This window comes from Rhododendron vialii, chromosome 9a (assembly GCF_030253575.1).
Source record: "Rhododendron vialii isolate Sample 1 chromosome 9a, ASM3025357v1".
NCBI lineage: Eukaryota > Viridiplantae > Streptophyta > Magnoliopsida > Ericales > Ericaceae > Rhododendron > Rhododendron vialii.
This window is the reverse complement of record NC_080565.1, coordinates 37460404-37481123: the sequence shown is the minus strand read 5'-3', so window position 1 is coordinate 37481123 and position 20720 is coordinate 37460404. Positions and strand designations below refer to the sequence as shown.

The 20720-nt window shown below is 35.4% G+C and overlaps 1 protein-coding gene across 2 annotated transcripts; it reads left to right on the top strand.

The window, feature by feature from the left end:
- The first annotated feature begins 7739 nt into the window (after positions 1-7739).
- LOC131300933 (alpha-soluble NSF attachment protein-like) lies at positions 7740-17443 on the top strand. Of its 2 annotated transcripts, none has more exons than XM_058326992.1 (13): positions 7740-8151; positions 10073-10122; positions 10238-10310; positions 11283-11362; positions 11534-11708; positions 13320-13369; positions 13475-13547; positions 14511-14590; positions 14764-14915; positions 15713-15872; positions 15988-16035; positions 16307-16396; positions 17048-17443. In XM_058326992.1, the coding sequence occupies exons 1-13, from the start codon at positions 7749-7751 to the stop codon at positions 17126-17128; spliced, it is 1515 nt and encodes a 504-aa protein (XP_058182975.1). In that variant the 5' UTR covers positions 7740-7748; the 3' UTR covers positions 17129-17443. The 2 variants fall into 2 exon arrangements, with proteins under 2 accessions (XP_058182975.1, XP_058182976.1); XM_058326993.1 differs by having other exon boundaries at positions 16307-16467; positions 17048-17256.
- The last annotated feature ends 3277 nt before the right edge of the window (positions 17444-20720 follow it).

Below are 20720 nucleotides of genomic sequence, written 5' to 3'. Positions count from 1 at the left end.
AATAAGAGGTCGAGCGACATATTGCCGGTATCTATTTCGATCCTCTTCTCAGGATTGCTTTGTTGTTGTTTGTTTTGGTGTCCATTTTTGTGTTCACCTGGAGATTAGTATTTTCTTTTGAACGTTTTAAAGAGTGCTGGAGCAAATAGTGTAGTTGTGTTTAATGCCGGGTTAGCTTTGTAGCAAATAGAGTAGTAGTATGAAGGGGGAAGTCACGAATATGGAATATTGAAGCTGAGTTCTTTGGTTGTATTTGGTGGTTTTGTACTGTGTTAACGCCTTATCCATGGAAATTGAAAAATACAATTTTGATAACAGATTTCTTTGTACCAAGTTAATTTTTAGCAATTTGAGCCACTATCAATATTCAAAGGGTAATCCAATCAGGGTAGGTAGTGCCGTAGGTACGGACAAGCACTAGTGATATGATAAATCAAAGTTTTCAAGTGAAAACTTCAAACCAAATGGACCAAAACACGAGGGTTTTTGGTAAATGTTGCAAGGGGACACTTCAATCCAAAACGGGCAAACAAGAGGAGGTTTTTTGGTAAAGATTTTGAGGAGATTTTTTAGTTAATAAGTGAAGAAAGATGCATAGAGAAATAATAATTTTTTAGGAAAAAAAAATGTCATTCTACTTCAAAAAAAGAGAGGTTATTTCTGAAAATACTTGGGTAAAAGTAAAAAAAAAATTATTTTTCCGATTATTCTTGTTGAGACGAATCAATAACTCACAAAAAATTGGCATAAAACTAACAAATGCGAAAAAAAAAATTCAAATAAAAACAAAACTTTCCAGATGTAAGTTAAGTTCAAAAGAACATAGAGATAAAACTTATTGATAACCGAGAGAGATGAGTGGTTCTAGAAACTCCAAGGAATAAAGTGCATCACTTCAATTGGCAGCTCCACAATGGTTTTCACCTCTCTTTTTTTTTTCGGGCGCCCTTTTTTCTTTAGGCTGATGTATTTTGCGAATATATATATATATATATATATATATATATATATATATATATATTTTTTTTTTTTTTTAATCGTCCAAAACTGCCCAAAGGGCTACAGAGTGGAAACAGAAATACAATCGGAAACGAAAGATAGACAAAAGAGATGTGGAGGAGAAGACACAGAATTGACACGGAGGGAGTCTCTCACCAATTAGGTCTTTGGAGATGAATGAAAATCATCACAAATTGTATTTATTTTTTGTCACAAAAAATATGGGTGACAAAAAAAAATTGTTGACTAATGTTGTCGAGGATTTTTCACCTGGTGACGAAATCTATTTTTTCTCTCCTATAGTGTTTTTTGACAACGAAATATTTTGTCGCGGAAAAATCACCTTGTGACGATTTTCTTCGTTTTTTGACAATGAAATATTTCATCACCATTTTGATAATTACTCATCACCATTTTCGATTTCGTCATTAATAGTGATGTAATTAATCAAGGTAAGCAGGAGATAGGTGACAACAAAAATTTCTCACCAAAAGTAATCCATTGGGGACAAAATTAAATTTCATCACCAAAGATGACCTATGTAATACCCCGTATATATAAAAAAAAGAAAATTGATTCTTTTCAAGTATTATTGTTTATGTCGTACAATTAAATTAACTTTTACTATATATTTATATACTTTCTAGATGTAGTACACGTGCATGTGTGCATGTGTTGAGGATGTGTCAACTGTCAAGTTTAGGCAGTGATGAGTCATGAGTTGGTACCCCTAGTCTTTGGCTTCATATAGATTAGAATGGTTACTGAAAGAAAATAAACTAAAGGGCTGGAGAAAGAGTCGTGAGGCAGTGGGTACTCTATTTTTATGAGTTTCATGGTGGGATTATATCTAATGGCAAGACAATTTGGATGAGTGTGAGATACATGTTTCTTGTACAATATTAATGTTGGGTTCTTGTTGGTTGTGTTATGTGCGGTGACTGTATGTCGTGGAACTGTTTGGTATGTGGCGGGGTGACTAGGCTAATAAGCTATGCCAAAAGACATGTTGGCCAATGGGCTGTGGTGAGGCTAGTGAGGTGGTACGTCACCCGTCATATACTGAGGAGGACCGGATATGTGGTTTCATTTATGTGGATTGTGTTATATTTGTGGTTGGTGTTATTGCTTCGTTCGCTCCGATGATAATAATAATGCGGAATAATACCCCAAGCGTAGGGCTTAACACGTCGGTTGAAGCATAATAAACCGGAAATCCGGGATCGTACCCAAGGGAAATATTATATGGCTTGGTCGGATTTGTAGATGCAAGTAAGGGCTTTCGGCCTTTAGACGGCCAACTTTGTTTTACTTTGAAAGGTGGAAATAAAAGGGCTAAATTAAAGCGAATTAACTAGGGAAAAGATAGGCTAGGTCTAGGAATTATTAACACCCAAGACTCGAGCTAAACTACACTCTTCACCCAATTACACAATTTAAGATACTTGATTAAAGTTCTCAAGTCGGAAAATCGAATGATTTGAGAACCAAGCTAGCTCTAGAATTCATTTGACAAATACCTCGTGCGAAAGAGCTCTAAGCATCTTATGTGGTGGGTAGTCGACGCTCCCACCTACACAAGATCAAAGAGGTTAACACCTCGGTGATTTATCAAACAAACCCGAACCCCACATCAATTTTCAAATCAAAGTTTGAAGCTTTATTGGGTGTAAAATGCAATTTTCGCCCGGGCCATGAGATGCTAATCATCCCATGACCTAACCCTTGAAACTACTCACCCATATCTAGAGAGATAGGAGCAAGCAAAAATCTAGCTACCATAATGAAATAACAAGACTTGAATTAAACTAGAGACTAAGATAGATCGGGAGAAAATAAACAACTTTAATTAAGGCAACAATAACAAAAATTAACAACTAAGGGCAGAAAATTAAAATATAAGTGCTGGAAAAATGAAGAACAGCAAGAACAATTCAAAATGCAAATTGAATCTAATTCTAGATCTAAAATTAGGTAAGCAAATCTAAGTCTACTTCTTTGTACAAAATAATGACAAAGGCTTTTATACTCCGAAGGTCCGCGCCTGGAATATTCCCAAGATGCTCAGAAAATCCGCTCTTAAGCCCCTCGGCATCGATGGCAACGGCCTTAGAATGCTCTACTATGGGGTTCGGCATCGATGGAAGATGATTTGTCCCATCGCTGCCGAAGTGGTTAAGGGGTATTTGCCACTAAGGGGCTCGGCATCGATGGGATGTAAAAGTTTACATCGCTGCCGAGGCCAATAGTGGGTCATTGCCTTGGCCGCCTTCCTCTTGCTCGGGCAATGATGGGTTCTGCTCGGGCAACTCTGCCCCTGCCTTGGCAACTTCAACTTCTGCTCTGGCCATCGGGCTTCTGCTCGGGCAAATCTGCTTCGGCTCGGGCGATGACAGGTTCCGCCTTGGCAAGTCAACTTCTGCTCGGGCAAAACCTTGTCTAGTGCAACGAAAGCTCCCTTTTTGGCGATTTACCTACAAAATAGGACTAGACACTATACGAGCAAACAACGTTAATAATAACTAATAAGTAACTAAATTTAACTAAAACTAAATACTAGCGCACCCTGCATTACATTCTCGGGTGCTTATCAGTTATACGTGGTGGTTGGTGCTGTGCAGATATTTTAGCATTGATATTGTACACGTTATTATGTTTCACACACTCTTGGGGTCCTTTGGACTCCAGCTTGCAGGTTGGTTAGCGGGTCAGGTGCCGGTGGTGCGGGCTTGTTCGAGTTGCTGCGAGAATGGGTTGTTGTTAATGTACTATAGAGATCGATAGTTGTAAATTATATAGTTTTTGGAATAAAAGACAGATTATGGTCTTTTTAATATTGTGGTGCTTGAGGATCCGGGTCGTTACAACCTATTGGTGACGAAATTTTCCAGTGCTAATATAAGAAATCGGTGACGAAAAATTTCGTCACTAAAGACATTTTCATATGGAAAAATTAATCCCATATTGAAAATATAGGATTAATATACATATATGTTTAACACTAAAATATATTTCAAACCTTTAAATATTAAAATTAGCAAATTTGATAAACATAAAAGTTGTAACCCAATTTAAATTACCTCAATTGAAGTTTTGAGCAAAGAGTTGTGAAAGAAATACAAATTTCCGGCATTATTTTTTGTTTAGAACTCTGATTGATACATATAATTAATAAAATTAGAAAATACCTATATTTATTTAATTGATCCGACTTTTTCCACGTCGATATACATAATGCCTGTATTTTATTTTTTTTGCTCGGCAAAAGGAAGTTTTATTAAATTCGAAAGGGGGAAGGTTGAGGAGCATAAATGCTCAAACTCAACCGGGGGAGGGGGAAACGTAAATCATCCAGCACGAAGTTGAATGATAAACACCAAAACAAATTATAGCTTTATCAACGGATCGAATACCATCTAAAAACAATTTGAAATCCTCCACGGAGTACATAAATATAAAAAATTGGCTTATTTTCATCTTTATTCAAAAAAATTTAGATTTTGATTGTAATTTTTTATTTTTTAAATTCCTCTTGTCATGATAAATCAATAATTCTCAAAAAATCGACGAAAAATTAACAAATGTAAAAAAAATTTGAATAAAAATAAAAAAATAAACCAAATGACCGGCGGGAAAGGCTTTCCTCAGCTATCAGCTACCTACCCCCACCCCAGGGCCTAGAGTAACTTGGTGGGGAAGAAACAAACCCCTGTAAAAAAAAAAAAAATTTGCTAATCCCCCCCTCCCGACACACCCCCGGCCCCACCTCTCTTTTCCCAAATTACCTCGCCTCTCTCTCTTTCCCTTTTCTTTCTTTCTTTCCTTACGGTTCCTTCTTCTTCTTTTTTCCCTTTTCTTTTCAGTTTGGTTTTTTTTTTCATTTTATTTCCTTTTCTTTTTTTTCGGTTTGAATTTTTTTTTCTCTTTAATAATTGGTTCAAGTCTAATTCTAGCTTTGTAAAATAATTAAGAGAAAAAAAATGTTTCAATTGATCATATTTATACGACTGTTTTATTTTTCTTTTTTTGTCCTTTATAGATTAAAAAATATAGTTACGAAAATAAGTGTTTCAAATTTCAATTCGTTTGAACCAGTGCAAAGATGTTATTTTTCTAATCATTTCATCCTAAATGGTTGTAATAAATTTTTGGCTTCAAGGCCTTTCAATGGACACCCTAAGAGAGTCTTGAAACTAAATAATGAGTCTTACGGTGTTTGTTGAAAGGCCTTAAACCAAAAAATTCATTATGACCATTTAAAATAAAATAATAAAAGAAAAACGATCTTTGCTTTGATTTAACTGAATTGAAAATTAAAGCACTTAATTCTTGAATTATATTTTTAAATATACAAAGGGTGTATTTATAGAAATTAAATAAATAAGATATAAGTAATTAAATAAAAAAATAAATTAAAAAGTAGGGGACCTGAGGGCTCTGCTGTCCCTATTGGCACAGTAGCCCCGACGAAACCCCTAAAACGTTTCCGTTTTAGTTTAAAAAAAAATAGAAACCAGCCATTTGCAATTTTATGGAGTAGAAACGTGATTTGAAGCAACATACTACTGAATCAGTTAAGATGATCTATGCTAAATAATGGTTAATAAATTTATTAAATTGTACTATAGTTAAAAAAAAGTTATCCTAAATATAGCATTTGTATTCTGAATTAGTAAGTCGTTTGCAAAATACATTCGTAATTAGTTCCCGAACACTAATTGTAATCTTAATGAATTTTTTGCTTCACGGCCTTTCAACGAGCACCCTAAAACTCATTATTTAGTTTCAAGACTCTTTTAGGGTTAGGGTGTTCATTGAAAGGCTTTGGAGCCAAAAATTTATTACGATCATTTAGGATGAAATGATCAGAAAAATAACATCTTTGCACTGGTTCAAACGGATTAAAAATTGAAACACTTATTTTCGTAACTATATTTTTTAATCTATAAAGGACAAAAAAAGAAAAATAAAACAGTCGTATAAACATGATCAATTGAAACACTTTTTTTTTCTCAATTACTTTACAAAGCCTAAAATTTGACTTGAACCTGTCATTAAAGAAAAAAAAAATTCAAACTAGAAAGAAATAAAAAGAAATAAAATGAAAAAAAAAACAAACTGAAAAGAAAAGGTAAAAAAAGAAAGAAGGAAACTATAAAGAAAGAAAGAAAGAAAAGGGGGGAGGGGGGGGGGGGGGGGTGTGGTTAATTCCGGGAAAGAGAGGTGGGGCCGGGGGCGTGTCAGGGGGCAATAGCAGCCCTCAAAAAAAACCCCTGTACGTTCATAAACAGGCTTTTGGGATAGAAAATGAGGCACTTCCTCATGGGAGCATGTTCCGTCCAGTTTGGCTTTTGTGGGCCTTGTTTCAGGTTTACAATAAAAATCGAAATCGTTCATTTTATAGAGATAGTCAAGACCTTTGACCATGCAAAAAATGGGATCCTATGTTTACCGATCGACGTCTCATCGGAACACATTTGTCCTTTCATAGGTGCACTTATCACACTTTATTGCACCCATTTTTTCAAAGATAAATGTGTTCCGATCAAACATCCATCGTTAACCAACAAATACGAGTCTTTTCCGCTCGAAAGTCTGGACAATTTTTACAAATTGAACGATTTCGATTTTTATCGTGGGTAGCCAAACGATTTCGATTTTTATCGTGGGTAGCCAAACTGGACTAGACAATATTCTGAAGTAACAAATGCTTTGTTCTTTTCCATTTTCAAAAAGAATTTTTCAAAAAATTCCTCTTAGATTCTCTTTACTTTTAATATTTGGGAGGGGGCGGGGTAATTCCGAGAAAGGGAGGTGGGGCCGGGGGTGTGGGTCAGGGGGAAATAGCAGCCCTCGAAAAAAACCCCTGTACGTTCATAAACAGGCTTTTGGGATAGAAAATGAGGCACTTCCTCACGGGAGCATGTTCCGTCCAGTTTGGCTTTTGTGGGCCTCGTTTCAGGTTTACAATAAAAATCGAAATCGTTCATTTTAAAGAGATAGTCAAGACCTTTGACCATGCAAAAAATGGAGTCCTATGTTTACCGATCGACGTCTCATCGGAACACATTTGTCCTTTCATAAGTGCACTTATCACACTTTATTGCACCCATTTTTTCAAAGATAAATGTGTTCCGATCAAACATCCATCGTTAACCAACAAATACGAGTCTTTTCCGCTCGAAAGTCTGGACAATTTTTACAAATTGAACGATTTCGATTTTTATCGTGGGTAGCCAAACTGGACCAGACAATATTCTGAAGTAACAAATGCCTTGTTCTTTTCCCTTTTCAAAAAGAATTTTTCAAAAAATTCCTCCTAGATTTTCCTTACTTTCAATATTTCTCTATTTATCTCTCTCCACTTATTACCTCTACTATTTTTCAAAAAAAATTTCAAAACAAAAACCAAACAGAGCAAAAAAAAAAAAAAATTGGATGAGACTGGTTATTAATGCTTTGTTTGGATTGATTTTTGAAAAAAAAATTATCAGAATAGTAAGTGTAATAATAAATGAAAAAAAGATAAAGAAAGAAATAATTACAGGAAAATAATTTTGCCACTTATTTTTTTGTTAACGCTATTCCTCTGCAAGTGTATTTTTGCATCAAAAATATACTTTCATAAAATTGGCGTTAACAAAAAAAAAAGTAACAAAATCAGCGGCCTAATTAATTAAAAGAAGAAAGAATCTTTTAAAAAATACTTTTAAAAAAGTAAAGCAAAGAATGCATAAATCAAACTGGACATGACAGGCTCCCCTCGCTCGCAGAGCTACTGTACTATAGAAGAAGTGGCACTACTTTACAGTTTACAGGGCCTTCGAATCCGTGCTCATCCTTCAAAGCCAAGAACTCAAAGACGAAGAGAAACCATGCTGCTAGCCATACTCTCTAGCGCTCTCATAATATACGCAGTATACATAACGGTACGGATGCTTCTCCCATCGTCTCCGCCGCGAACGGAGGCACCCGCCGGAACGATGGCGGAGCATAGGAAGAGGGGAGAAGATTGGGAGAAGAAAGCCGAGGGGAGCCTGAGCCACTGGGCCCTGTACAATTTCTTCACCCTGGGCCCCTTCAGCTCCAAGTACGAAGTCGCGGCTGGTCTGTTCTATAAAGCTGCCATTGCCTTCAAACTTGCCAAATCATGTAACTATTCCTGCACATTTCCTTTCGTTTATCGGTTATTCCTTCGGATTTCCTTTCCTTTATCGGTTCTGTTGGTCGACTTATTTTCTCGATCGTGCGGTATAAAGGAGGATTTTTTTTTCCCGCTTTTTGTTGGGGGTTGGAGTATTTTCTGAATTAATTGTGAATCTGTGATGTATTGAATTTATGGTGATATATTGTGAGAGAACGACATATTTTGTAAAATGTGAAATTAGGGGGTGTTTCGGTAGCGAAAAATTTGTAGATTTTTATTTGTGTTAGAGAAATTGTTAGGTGTTTTCGGTAATGAATAAGTTATGGAGAAATTGAAGTTGTTTCCGGTAGTGAATAGTTGTTGATGAGTTTGTGAGTAGAGTTACCGCAACAAAAAATGTTTTTGTTCATAACTTTTTTATTAGTGGAAACGAGATACTAAAATGCTAAAAAAATTTTTTTAGTGTAAACGTAATGGTAAAATGCGTTAAGTTTTTAGTATTTTTTTTTTGTTAGTGGAAACACACACTTAGAGCATCTCCAATCCATCTCTATTTCTCCAAAATAGAAGATGGATGTGACACATTGAGGGGAGATTTTGTAATTTATTTCATTTTTTCTTCACTTTTTGTATTTTTTGGGAGAATCTTTAAGGGACCCACCGTAAATTTGGTCCTCTAAAAATAGAGAACCAAAAGCAAATTTGGAGTATAAAATTTCTCCAAAACTCTAAAAAGGACGATGGGTCCCTTAAAAATTCTCCCAAAAAGTACAAAAAGTGAAGAAAAAAGGAAATAAATTACAAAATCTTCCTTCAATGTGTCACATTCATTCTCTATTTTGGAGGAATAGAGATGGATTGGAAATGCTCTTAGTAGTACTTAAAAAAATTAGAATCTCAGCGGAATGGAGCCTAAGTAGTCTGTGACTCTGTAGGAGGTAATAATTGACAAGATTTGCTAATTAAGGAGTAATTATACACATATATGACTATACTCAATATTTATACGCATGTTCCTATGTATATATACATATATAGTATAGTATGTGTAATCAGGTTCGGGGTGGGTACGGGTATTCGGGGTGGGAATTACGGAATCGTACTTGCTCCATACCCCGAGGCGGTTTTTCTTTAAATCTTACCATACCTGCTACTATTGGGAAAAAATTTGGGTAAACCCAGCCTCCAAATGGGTGGGGCGGGGCGGAGTTGGTATCCATTGGAAATGGGGAAATTGCCATCCCTACGAGCATCAGGACAAAGCCTGACTTAAGACTTAACTTTTGTCATCTTATTTTCACGGAAATAAATAAGTACAATTGAACTCCCAATTAAACAGAGACACCTTCCAATCTAAATCCTGCTTGCAATTGGTGGATTTGGTTTCAGCTTTTGTGAATGAAGTTGATGAGTAATCCCAGAGGTTGGGCCGGGACTTGGGGGTTTGGCCACTCCTAAGGTCTTAGCTTCAAAACTGTCCTTTAAGTTCCTTTAGGAGCAATCCATATGGGGTTTGCTCTTGCTTTTAAATAGACCCCTTAGTGAATGGTGTGATTGGTCACCCAGGATTAGTCTAAGTGTTGTAAACTGACCCAATTATCTGGGTTATTAAAAAATAATAATTTGACGAGTAATCTGGTATAACATTAGTGGTGGTGAAAAGTGTACTGATCAGTCATCACTTACATTTTGTTTATCAAAATTCAGATTTTAACTATTCACTCGCCCGAGTCCTGAATACTAATTCTTGAGAACCTTTGTTTTTCTGTTTGTCTTTTATATTTGATACGACGATTTCCTATTATTCCCATACTTTGAAGGATCAGTAATAAAGAATCAAGCTAGGGTTTCTATATGATTCAACTTTATGGTCCTTATGTGTCGGTATATGCAATCATTTATCTCTTACGAGTAATGAATTCTCAGGGGACCAAGCGGGATCAGCGTACATGAAGTTAGCAAACTGTCGTCTAAAGGTAAGTTTCTTCATATAATAGAGGTTATAGAACATTTTATGATCTTCAGTGTTAATTTTGCAGGTATTATCTTGCTATAAGCTTATATGACACTCCTAACTACGTAACGTTATAGATGGATATGAAATATGAAGCTGGTCTTGCTTATGTCGATGCTGCTAATTGCTATAAGAAGACAAATTGTAAAGGTTTGTAGAATCATTGCTTCTCTCTGTGTTGATTAATTGATATAATACCTTAATTTTCAAGAAAATTTGACCTAAAACCAATGCTATATTGCCACTTATATATCAGCTATGTAGCTAAAAAAAGGAATGAAACTTGATTGGTGCATCCTTAATACGTGGAACTCGAAACAAATTTCGAAACAGATTAATTTGCTGGTTTGCAAGTGCTGTGATTCCAGTTTATAGAAATGCATGCCAAGGATAGTGAATCGGGGTGACAAGCTAAATAGCAACCTTCTTCTTTGGTTTCTTGTACAGTATTGTAGGTTATTTATTGTTTTGAGTACGTATTGTTTTGGTTCCTTTCCAATTTATCTGCCATTCTTGTAACTCAGATTGGCTTTAAACTCACTCTTCATAGGCAATAGTAGGTTTTTTCTCTCTATAAAGAAACTGGAAATAAGCATACACTCTCACTTGTTTTATTGACTTTTAAAACTTTTGACTTCTATAGAATGCTCTTAGTTTACATTGCGTTAGTTTAACAGAAACAAATCCAATTCATGAGGAATTTGTTTACAAAATTTCATTTCTGATTTATATTTGGACACTCTTTACATTCAGCCTTGCTAACAAGAGAGAAATTTAAGGCTTTGCTTTATCACATCATAATTAGATAGACAAGGTCCGACAATCAAGTGCATTTCATAATGCACAATCACCAAACAGTCTAGAAAGAAAAATTTACTGAAAGTGGACTTCTGTTTAAGGTCGGAGAAACTTGAGTTCTCACTACACACTGAATGAACTCTATCAAAAGTAGTTTTCATTTTGATTCGTAAGTAACCTATACTTCAGCACCAGAGAGCCAGTATCAAAAGGTTTCAGTAATTGATGTTCGACTTTTTCAAACATGGTTTATGTATCTCGCTTGTTCAGTCATAATTAAATATCAATAATGTTGTTGGTATTCGTATATTGTCTGCTTTTCAGAGTCCATATCGTGTCTAGAGCAAGCTGTTAATATGTTTCTGGGGGTTGGACAGCTTCTGATATCTGCAGTAAATTACAAGGTACAATCTCTATTAATTTGTCAGTAAGAAATGGTGTTTTCTGAGATATAAACAGTAATAACCATAGTCATCTATTCTATTCTCCTGTTGCTGATGTTTATTCATAGTAGGCATACTATAGACGTGAAAATATAAATTACGATGAGTTGGAACCCTTTTCTTCTTGTGCAGGAAATTGCTAAATTATATGAGGCTGAACAGAACTTCGACCAGGCCATTGTTTACTATGAAAGAGCAGCTGATCTTTTCCATAGCGAAGAAGCGACTATTTCTTTGAAAGAGTGTAGGGGGGAAACTGCTGGACTGTTCAATAAAGCTGCAATTGCCTTCAAACTTGCCAAATCATGTAACTCTTCCTATATACACATATCCTTTCCTTTATCGGTTCTGTCGTTCTACTTGTTTTCTCGATCGTGTGGTAGCATAAAGCAGAATTTTTTTCCTGCTTTTTGTTGGGGGTTATTTTATGAATTAATGGAGATGTATTGAATTAATAGTGATGTATTGTGAGAGAATGACCTGTATCGTAAAGCGAGAAATACGTACTCCATTCCATTTTGCCCTTAAAAGTAGATTCCATTTTAAAAAGTCGGTGAGTAAAAGTGTAATAAATATATCTCTATATAGGGTAAGTTAGAGAAGTGGAGGTAAAAGTTGATGTGGAAGGTATAATGACAACGTCTCCTTAATAAGTTGGAGGTACGAAGCTGGACAATTAAAAAAGAATAGAGTGAGTACTTAAAAATAAGAACCTTAGCGGAACGGGGCCTAAGTAGTTTGTAGTAGGTAGTAATTGATAAGATTTGTTAATTATTTTTTGTCATTCAAGGCCTAATCTACTCTATCCTTGGGAACTTGGGGAGGGGGATAGATGCTTACAAGAATTGAACCCTGCCCACGTGCATGGGAGTATAAGGGAGGCACCAAATACACTCCACTCCAATTGCGATAAGATTTGCTAATTAAGGAGGTAATTATACACATATATGACTATACTCAATATTTATACAAATGTCCCTATGTATATATACATATATAGAATAGTATATTTAGTATGTGTAATCGGGTTCGGGGTGGGTACGGGACGGGTATTCGGGGTGAGAATTGCAGAATCATATTTGCTCCATACCGGAGCGGTTTTTCTGTCAATCTTACCATACCCGCTACTATTGGGGAAAATTTTGGATAAACCCCGCCTCTATGAGGGCGGGGCAGGGCTTGTATCCATTGGATACATTGGAGGATAAACCCCGCCTCTATATGGGCGGGGCAGGGCTTGTATCCATTGGATATGGAGAAATTGCCATCCCTAGTTCTGATGCTCTGTGCATCAGGACAAAGCCTGACTTAACTTAACTTTTGTCATCCTATTTTAACGGAAATAAATAAGAGTACAATTGAACTCCCAATTAAACAGAAACACCTTCCAATCTAAATCCTGCTTGCAATTGGACCGGGACTTTGGGGTGTGGCCACTCCTAAGGTCTTAGCTTCAAAACTTCTCGGGTCCTTTAAGTTCCTTTAGGAGCAGTCCATATAGGGTTTGCTCTAGCTTTTAATTAGATCCGTTAGTGAATGGTGTGATTGTTCACCCAGGATTAGTCTAAGTGTGGTAAAGTGACCCAAGTATCTGGGTTATTAAAAATAAATAAGTTGACGAGTACTCTGGTATACCATTAGTGGTGGTGAAAAGTGTACTCATCAGTCATCACTTGCATTTTGATGAACAAAATGCAGATTTTAACTATTCACTCGTCACGAGCCCTGAATACTAATTCTTGAGAAGCTTTGTTTTTCTATTTGTCTTTTATATTTGATACGACGATTTCCTATTATTTCATTAATTTGAAGGATCAGTATTAAAGAATCAAGCTAGGGTTTCTATATGATTCGACCTTATGGTCCTTACATGTCAGTATATGCAATTATTTATCTCTTATGAGTAATGAATTCTCAGGGGACCAAGCGGGATCAGCGTACGTAAAGTTAGCAAACTTTTACGTAAAGGTAAGTTTCTTCATATTAGAGGTTATAGAGCATATTATCTCCAGTGTTAATTTTGCAGGTATTATCTTGCAATAAGCTTACAGGACACTCCTAACTATGTTATAGATGGATATGAAATACGAAGCTGGTAGTGCTTATGTTGATGCTGCTAATTGCTATAAGAAGATAAATTGTAAAGGTTTGTAGAACCATGGCTTCTCTCTGTGCTGATTAATTGATATAATACCCTGATTTTCAAGAAAATTTGACTTAAAACAGTTGAACCAATGCTCTGTTGCCACTTATATATCAGCTATATATGCAGCTAAAAAAGGAATGAAACTTGATTGGCTCACCCTTAATACGTGGAACTCAAAACAAATTTGTTGGTTTGCAAGTGCCGTGATTCCAGTTTATAGAAATGCCAAGGATAGTGCATCAGGGTGACAAGCTAAATAGCAACCTTCTTCTTTGGTTTCTTGTACAGTATTGTAGGTTATTTATTGTTTGAGTACGTATTGTTTTGGTTCCTTTTCGATTTATCTGCCATTCTCGTAACTCAGCTTGGATTTAAACTCACTCTTTGTAGGCAATAGTAGGTTTTTTTTCTCTCTATAAAGAAACTGGAAATAAGCATGCACTCTCACTTGTTTTATTGACTTTTAAAAATTTTGACTTCTATAGAATGCTCTTAGTTTAACATTGCGTGAGTTTAACAGAAACAAATCCAATTCATGAGGAATTTTTTTACGAAATTTCATTTCTGATTATATTTGGACACTCTTTACATTCAGCCGTGCTAACAAGAGATAAATTTAAGGCTTTGCTTTATCACATCATAATTCGATATACAAGGACCGACAATCAAGTGCATTTCACAACACACCATCACCAAATAGTTTAGAAAGAAAATTTTACTGAAAGTGGACTTCTGTTTAAGGTCGGAGAAACTTGAGTTCTCGCTACGCACTGAATGAACTCTATGAAAATTAGTTTTCATTTTGATTCGTACGTAACCTATACTTCAGCACCAGAGAACCAGTATCAAGGGTTTCGGTAATTGATGTTCGACTTTTTCAAACAAGGTTTATGTATCTTGCTTGTTCAGTCATAATTAAATATCAATAATGTTGTTGGTATTCGTATATTGTCTGCTTTTCAGAGTCCATATCTTGTCTAGAGCAAGCTGTTAATAGGTTTCTGGGGGTTGGATGGCTTCATGAATCTGCAGTAAAATACCAGGTACAAGCTCTTTTAATTTGTCAGTAAGAAATGGTGTTTCCTGAGCCATAAATAGTAATATAACCATAGTCATCTATTCTATTTTCCTGTTGCTGAAGTTTATTCATAGTAGGCATTCGATGGACGTGAAAATATAAATTACGATGAGTTGGAACCCTTTTCTTCTTGTGCAGGAAATTGCTAAACTATATGAGGCCGAACAGAACTTCGACCAGGCCATTGTTTACTATGAAAGAGCAGCTGATCTTTTCCATAGCGAAGAAAATACAAGATCTTTGAAAGAGTGCAGGGGGAAAATTGCAGAATTTGCTGCTCAACTTGAAGAGTAAGCTTGTCCACAAACTGAATATGTACATCTTATGAGGCTACATACTTTTTCATATCTACATCTTGTGAATTGCGGTCCAGGGTACATCTCTTGTATCTGTTTTGATCTCCCTTAACTCTGCATAGGAATTAACTGCAGCTAGCTAATTCCATTGTTATGGGTATTTCGTTGTCGACTTGACTTATATAGATCTTACAACCCCCCGCAACAATTTACTCAATTTGTTAGAGGAAATATTCGCACGCATTTACCTGCAGAAACTTTGCACATTATTCTACATACTTCTGGATACACTTTGATAGCTCATGCTGGTTTTTTTAATTGGTTTGCAATGAACAATAGCTCAATCTGGGATAAATATTTTGCTTTGAGCAATAAATAATATCAACATCAATGTCTTAGTTTACTCTTATCAAATTTGTACTCATGTGATTGTCGATAGGTTGGGTGCCAACGTTGTTGGGATGCTTCCTTATCGTCGTGATGCCTATTGCTTCTTATCATTTTAATCTTTGTACTTCCTTCAAAGATTGATAGATTCTCTTTTGCCGTTCAAAAAAAAAAAGTGTACTCCCGTGTATACATGTCTCATTGGTTTGTAAATGATTATGAAACCAAAATTAAGATTGGGTGACAATGGAAATGAAGCCTGATATCAGCAGCTTGAACCTTATTTACCTCCTAAGTATTTATCATTTCTTTATAACAAGGTAATATGTTGACATTCTCAAGAGAGAACTGTAACGTGTCTTGGTAGGGATGTTATATTATCACAAGTCACAACATTTTTACAGCTACCAGAAATCAATCGAGATTTACGAAGATATGGCACGGCAGTTGAGCGATAATCAGAAGTATGAAGCTAAAGAACTTCTTCTTCACGCTGGCATTTGCCAACTCTGTATGGGCAAAGGGGATGTTTTTGCAATTAACAAAGCATTGGATCGCTACCAGGTTTAATATGGCTCTTGTTGAGCCCGTTGTAATTTTTACTTGTGAATTTTTTTACTTTTTATTTGGTTTCTACACTATTGCTTGTATTATTGTACGAACATTCAAGCACATGCAGGATCTGGATCCAACTTTTTCTGGAACACGAGAGTACAAATTGCTGGCGGTATGTGTAGCTTGTAAAACCATCATTCGTTTTGCTTCTGATTTCTCTTATAGCTTCCACTCCCTAGAGTAGAGTTACAAAATGCATTTCACATAATCTTGTGAACTCCTTGACTTATTGGTTCTTTCATAATTGACGACTTCCGATGATCACCCTAGACCGAAGCTGCCTCTTTTCTTAGGTTGTATTTGATAGTTCTATTTACAAACTCCATCTTGTTGTGATAACAGAAGTTTAGCTTACAGGAGAAATTTTGCATCTCCTATTGCAGGACTTGGCTGATGCAGTAGATCAGAAAGATCTCGCAAAGTTCACTGATGCTGTAAAGGAATTCGATCGCACGAGATTCATGACCCAACCGGTAAATTGCATTTCTCGCTACATTTAACACTATCAAAAAATGGAGTCTTCCTGCTTTGTGCCATTTTCCGGGTAGTTTTTGCCTGCTTCGTTTATACTGCCTCTCTTGAACCACTTTCTGGTCATGGATTTAGCTTTGCCAAATTGAATTGGAGTCGCATTTTATTTTATTTTATTGCTGTAGACTTCATAGTAAATGAAATCAATTTTGGAGGACAGCCACTAATCAATACCATATCAAAATTGATTTTACTCAAATCTTCACTCAAAAATTTTGTAGCCCATTTGATGTCTTCCAAACTTACACACCAATGCCTTTAGTGAAGCTTTTACTCTAATTTAATTAAGCTTAACTTAAGTTTGGCCCCTAAAGTCCTTCATATGAAATGATGCTTTTACTTTTAACTTTTTCTCAAATTTCAGAGAAAGTTTGAAGGCTGGAGATGGTCGGTCTTGGTTGTCATTTCCATTACACTTAAGGCTCAGTTTCGTTTCGTTTGGTTTAAGCCACCTGATCCTTCACAAATTGAAATGGCAGCTGACATGATTAACTGCCTGCTCATTTCGCTTAAGTTTAGATACTACTACATATCATGTAGTCAGAAACATAGCAACTACTTATTAGTTTGTTTCCACATGTTTTACACAACAGGATGCTTGGAGGACAACCCTTCTGTCGCGAGTGAAAGAAGCACTGAATGCAAAAGAGCTATGGGACAGCCATCTATCTTAAAACTCTATTTGCAAACTTCAGCTTGTTATCTCATTTGCATTTCTCTACTGACTCTGCTACTTAGTTTATCCAAACTGTTTGTTTCGTGTGTGTACTAACTAAACTTGGTGTTAATCTGAGCGATATGTGTAACTGTGATCGAGTGGTGGTTTTCTTTACGTTAAATGCGGAAGATGTCGAAGGAAGTCCCCGTCCTAAAACCTGTTGGTTCTACTAGTTATCTTGGATCAATGTTTTAATCTGACGGTATTTTTTTGTTAGGGATATCTGTGAGATTTTATGGTGTTTGGAGAATCGCAGCCTAGCTCCTTGTTTCTTCTATTTGAAGTAATCTGTAATTTGGCAAGTTACAAGAGTCCGGCTATTTATTAAGAATCTTGCAAACATGACTTTGACCCTATTGACATTATGGGTGATTATGGAGTGCAGAATCTGGATAATATAAGAAAGAGCAATAATAAATAATTGAATTCGTAACTTTAAAATACAACTCCGGATACAATTGTGTCTGGGACAGTTTGATGCACATGAGTTCACATGCATCCAACGGTTTCGGACTAAGTTGTGTCTGTAATCGTGTTCTAAAGTTGTGTGCGTACAACTCTATGTATAAGAAATATGCTTCTCTGAAGTCTGTATTGGTCTGCAGAGAGTAGTTTGGTGTCATCTCATCCATCCAAAAATGTTTTTAAAGGTTAGATTTCGTTGAAAGTTTCTTTCCGGGAAGAAACTACTCTTCCCAAGAAGAGTCTTTTCAAAATTTGAGCCATTAAATTACTGAAATGAATGGTCGAGATAAGACTACATAGAGTTCTTTGCAATTGAACTACAGAGAAAGCTGGATCCGTAACATAAACCTTACACCTCATGAACTGAATAATTTCCCCAGACACTTGGCAAATTATTAGTTTGGCTAGAGAGTTGGCAAGTTGCAGGAATACAGCTGCTAAGACACGTTGTCAAAACAATGACTTGGGACTTTGTCAAGGAAACATGGCCAAGTCATGAGAGATGTTTTTTGGGTGAGTAATCTGAGATGGGCAATACTAGGAGTATTAGCTTAGCTACCTAAAAAAAAACAACCATAAAAACCTTAACCAAGTTGAGCCTGCAACTTTCATAGGTTGGGGGAGAATCGTTGACCAAATAGTTGGCCCACACACTACCGTTGCATCATTTATCTATTTTAGCACTATAAAACTCCTTTTCAGTTTCATCATTGTCTTAAAATATGAGTAGTTTTTGGGCATTGGGAGCACCACACACGTGGTATTCTGTCGGAGTTTCAATTGTTCAAACGTGTTTTTTGGATGGTACGGATTTTAGAGAGAGAAATAGAGGAGACAAAGTGGTCGGTGGGGGGGGAGCGAGTGAATAAATTTGGGCCATCCAAAACACGTTTCGACGGTTGAGATCACTGACGGGTACCGCCACGTTATATCCGGTACCCAAAAAATTCTCCTAAAATATTGTTTCATGTTATGGTTTCATGGTTTCTCTCAACTGCTTCAGTTTTCAAAGTTCATACTCCTAGTTTTCAATTTCAAATGGGTGTGGATTTCTATGAAAAATAAGCACCATAAAATGGGTTTCATACTCCTAGTTTTCTCTTATTTTTTTTATTTACTTAATAATCTTTATATCTTTTTTCTCTTTTACTTATTTAATATTATTTAAGTATTCCGATTTTTAATCCAGTTGAATCAATGCAAATATCTTTTTTTTTGTTTTATCATTTTATCTTCAATGGTCATAATGAATATTTGACTCTAAAGCCTCTCAACGAGCACCATAAGGCTTCTTATTTAGTTTCATGTCTCTCTTACGGTGCTCATTGAAATGGCTTAGAGCAAAAAATTCATTACGACCATTTAGGATGAAATGGTGAGAAAAATAAGATCTTTGCACCGCTTTAAACGAATTGAAAATTAGAACACTTATTTTTTTACATAGTTTATATATTAAAAAATATAGTTAAGAAATTAAGTATTTCAATTTTTAATCTGTTTGAACTGGTGCAAAGATCTTATTTTTTTGATCATTTTATCTTAAATGGTAATAATGAATTTTTTGCTCTAAGGCCTTTCAATGGGCACCCTTAGAGAGCCTTGAAACAAACTAAGAAATTTTAAGGTACTCGTTGAAAGACCTTAGAGCAAAAAATTCATTACGACCATTTAGGATTAAATGATAAAAAAAGTAAGATCTTCGCACCGGTTCAACTGAATTGAAAATTGGAGCAATATATAAACGATGTATTTATTTCGTTTGAACCAGAAATGTTCCAATTTTCATAGATAAACGGTGTATATTTTTTTATTTATTATTCATTGTTAAGACAAATTAAAATAATAGAAAGTTCTTAGGCCCCATTCTCTTGAACTTAACTTAAATATGAAAATTGTCCTTATTTGAATTTTTTTTGCATTTATTAGTTTTGCGTCAAATTTTTGTGAATTATTGATTCGTCTCGACGAGAAAAATCGGAAAAGTAATTTTTTTTTACTTTTACCCAGTATTTTGCTAAAAAGTGATTATTTCTCAAAATACTTGGGTAAAAGTAAAAAAAAAATTATTTCTTCAATTCTTCTCATCGAAACGAATCAATAACGCAAAACTAACAAATGCGGGAAAACAAATTCAAATAAGGACAAAGTTTCCAAATTTAAATTAAGTTCAAGAGAACGGAGCCTTAAATATAAAGTCAAATCTAAACGTACAAAACATATTTTAGTCGAAAATATTATTTGAGTTAACCAAATTAAAAATAAATAAATAAATTAATTAAGATAATAGAATTAAGAAATTAAAAAAAATTAGTTAAAATGGTGGGAGTTGGGGACATTTTGGTCTTCTTAGTAAGAGAGAGAGAGGGGGGGCCGGTGTCGGGAGGTGGGAAAAGCAGCTCTCAGCGAATCAGGAGTAGTAATACTATTCTTTTCCTCAAGCACTACCCTCAAGCACTACGCCACAGAGGTACAGACCTCATCCCCTGTCTCTTTAATTTACAACTTGACTATTTGTATATATCTTGGGTCTTCGAATAAAGTTTACGCGCATAATCTCTAGACTAGATACCGATACCGATACCGATACCGATTTATATCGTCCATTTAGCGGGTCATTTAAACTACAGTAGTTATTTTCCATGGAATCCGCAGAAAAATAATGAGCCCCCGTGTGAAAACTATTTATGCCACTGCCACCCCCGTGTGTTTATTGCAGATAGATATGAACTGTTCTTTTTTAAAGTCTGCATAGTTTATGCAAAAAATTATTTTGATTGAATCTCGATAAATATATAAAAATATATCAAATGTTAGTTTATAGAACGGATTGTTTGTATCGATAATTTTAAAATTAAATTTTTTATGACCTTTTATATTATAAATTGAAAATTTATTTCTAAGATATTTATCTGTCTAATTAAGCTAATTTTTTTGAATGAATACATACTATTCTGTTGATTTAACAATATGAACGATTCAAATTACTACAATAAATATACGGTGAGACCCAAAATAAATATACGGTAAGTGACGGAAAGTGTGACTCAAAAATAATGGACTACTACGCAGGAAAATACTCCAGT

Excerpts from the sequence above, each read along its gene's own strand:
- LOC131300933 (XM_058326992.1), top strand. The coding sequence starts at position 7,749 with ATGACAGGCTCCCCTCGCTCGCAGAGCTACTGTACTATAGAAGAAGTG. Across the intron at positions 8,152-10,072 it reads CTTCAAACTTGCCAAATCAT|GGGACCAAGCGGGATCAGCG; the intron begins GTAACTATTCCT and ends ATGAATTCTCAG. Across the intron at positions 16,036-16,306 it reads GAGAGTACAAATTGCTGGCG|GACTTGGCTGATGCAGTAGA; the intron begins GTATGTGTAGCT and ends CTCCTATTGCAG.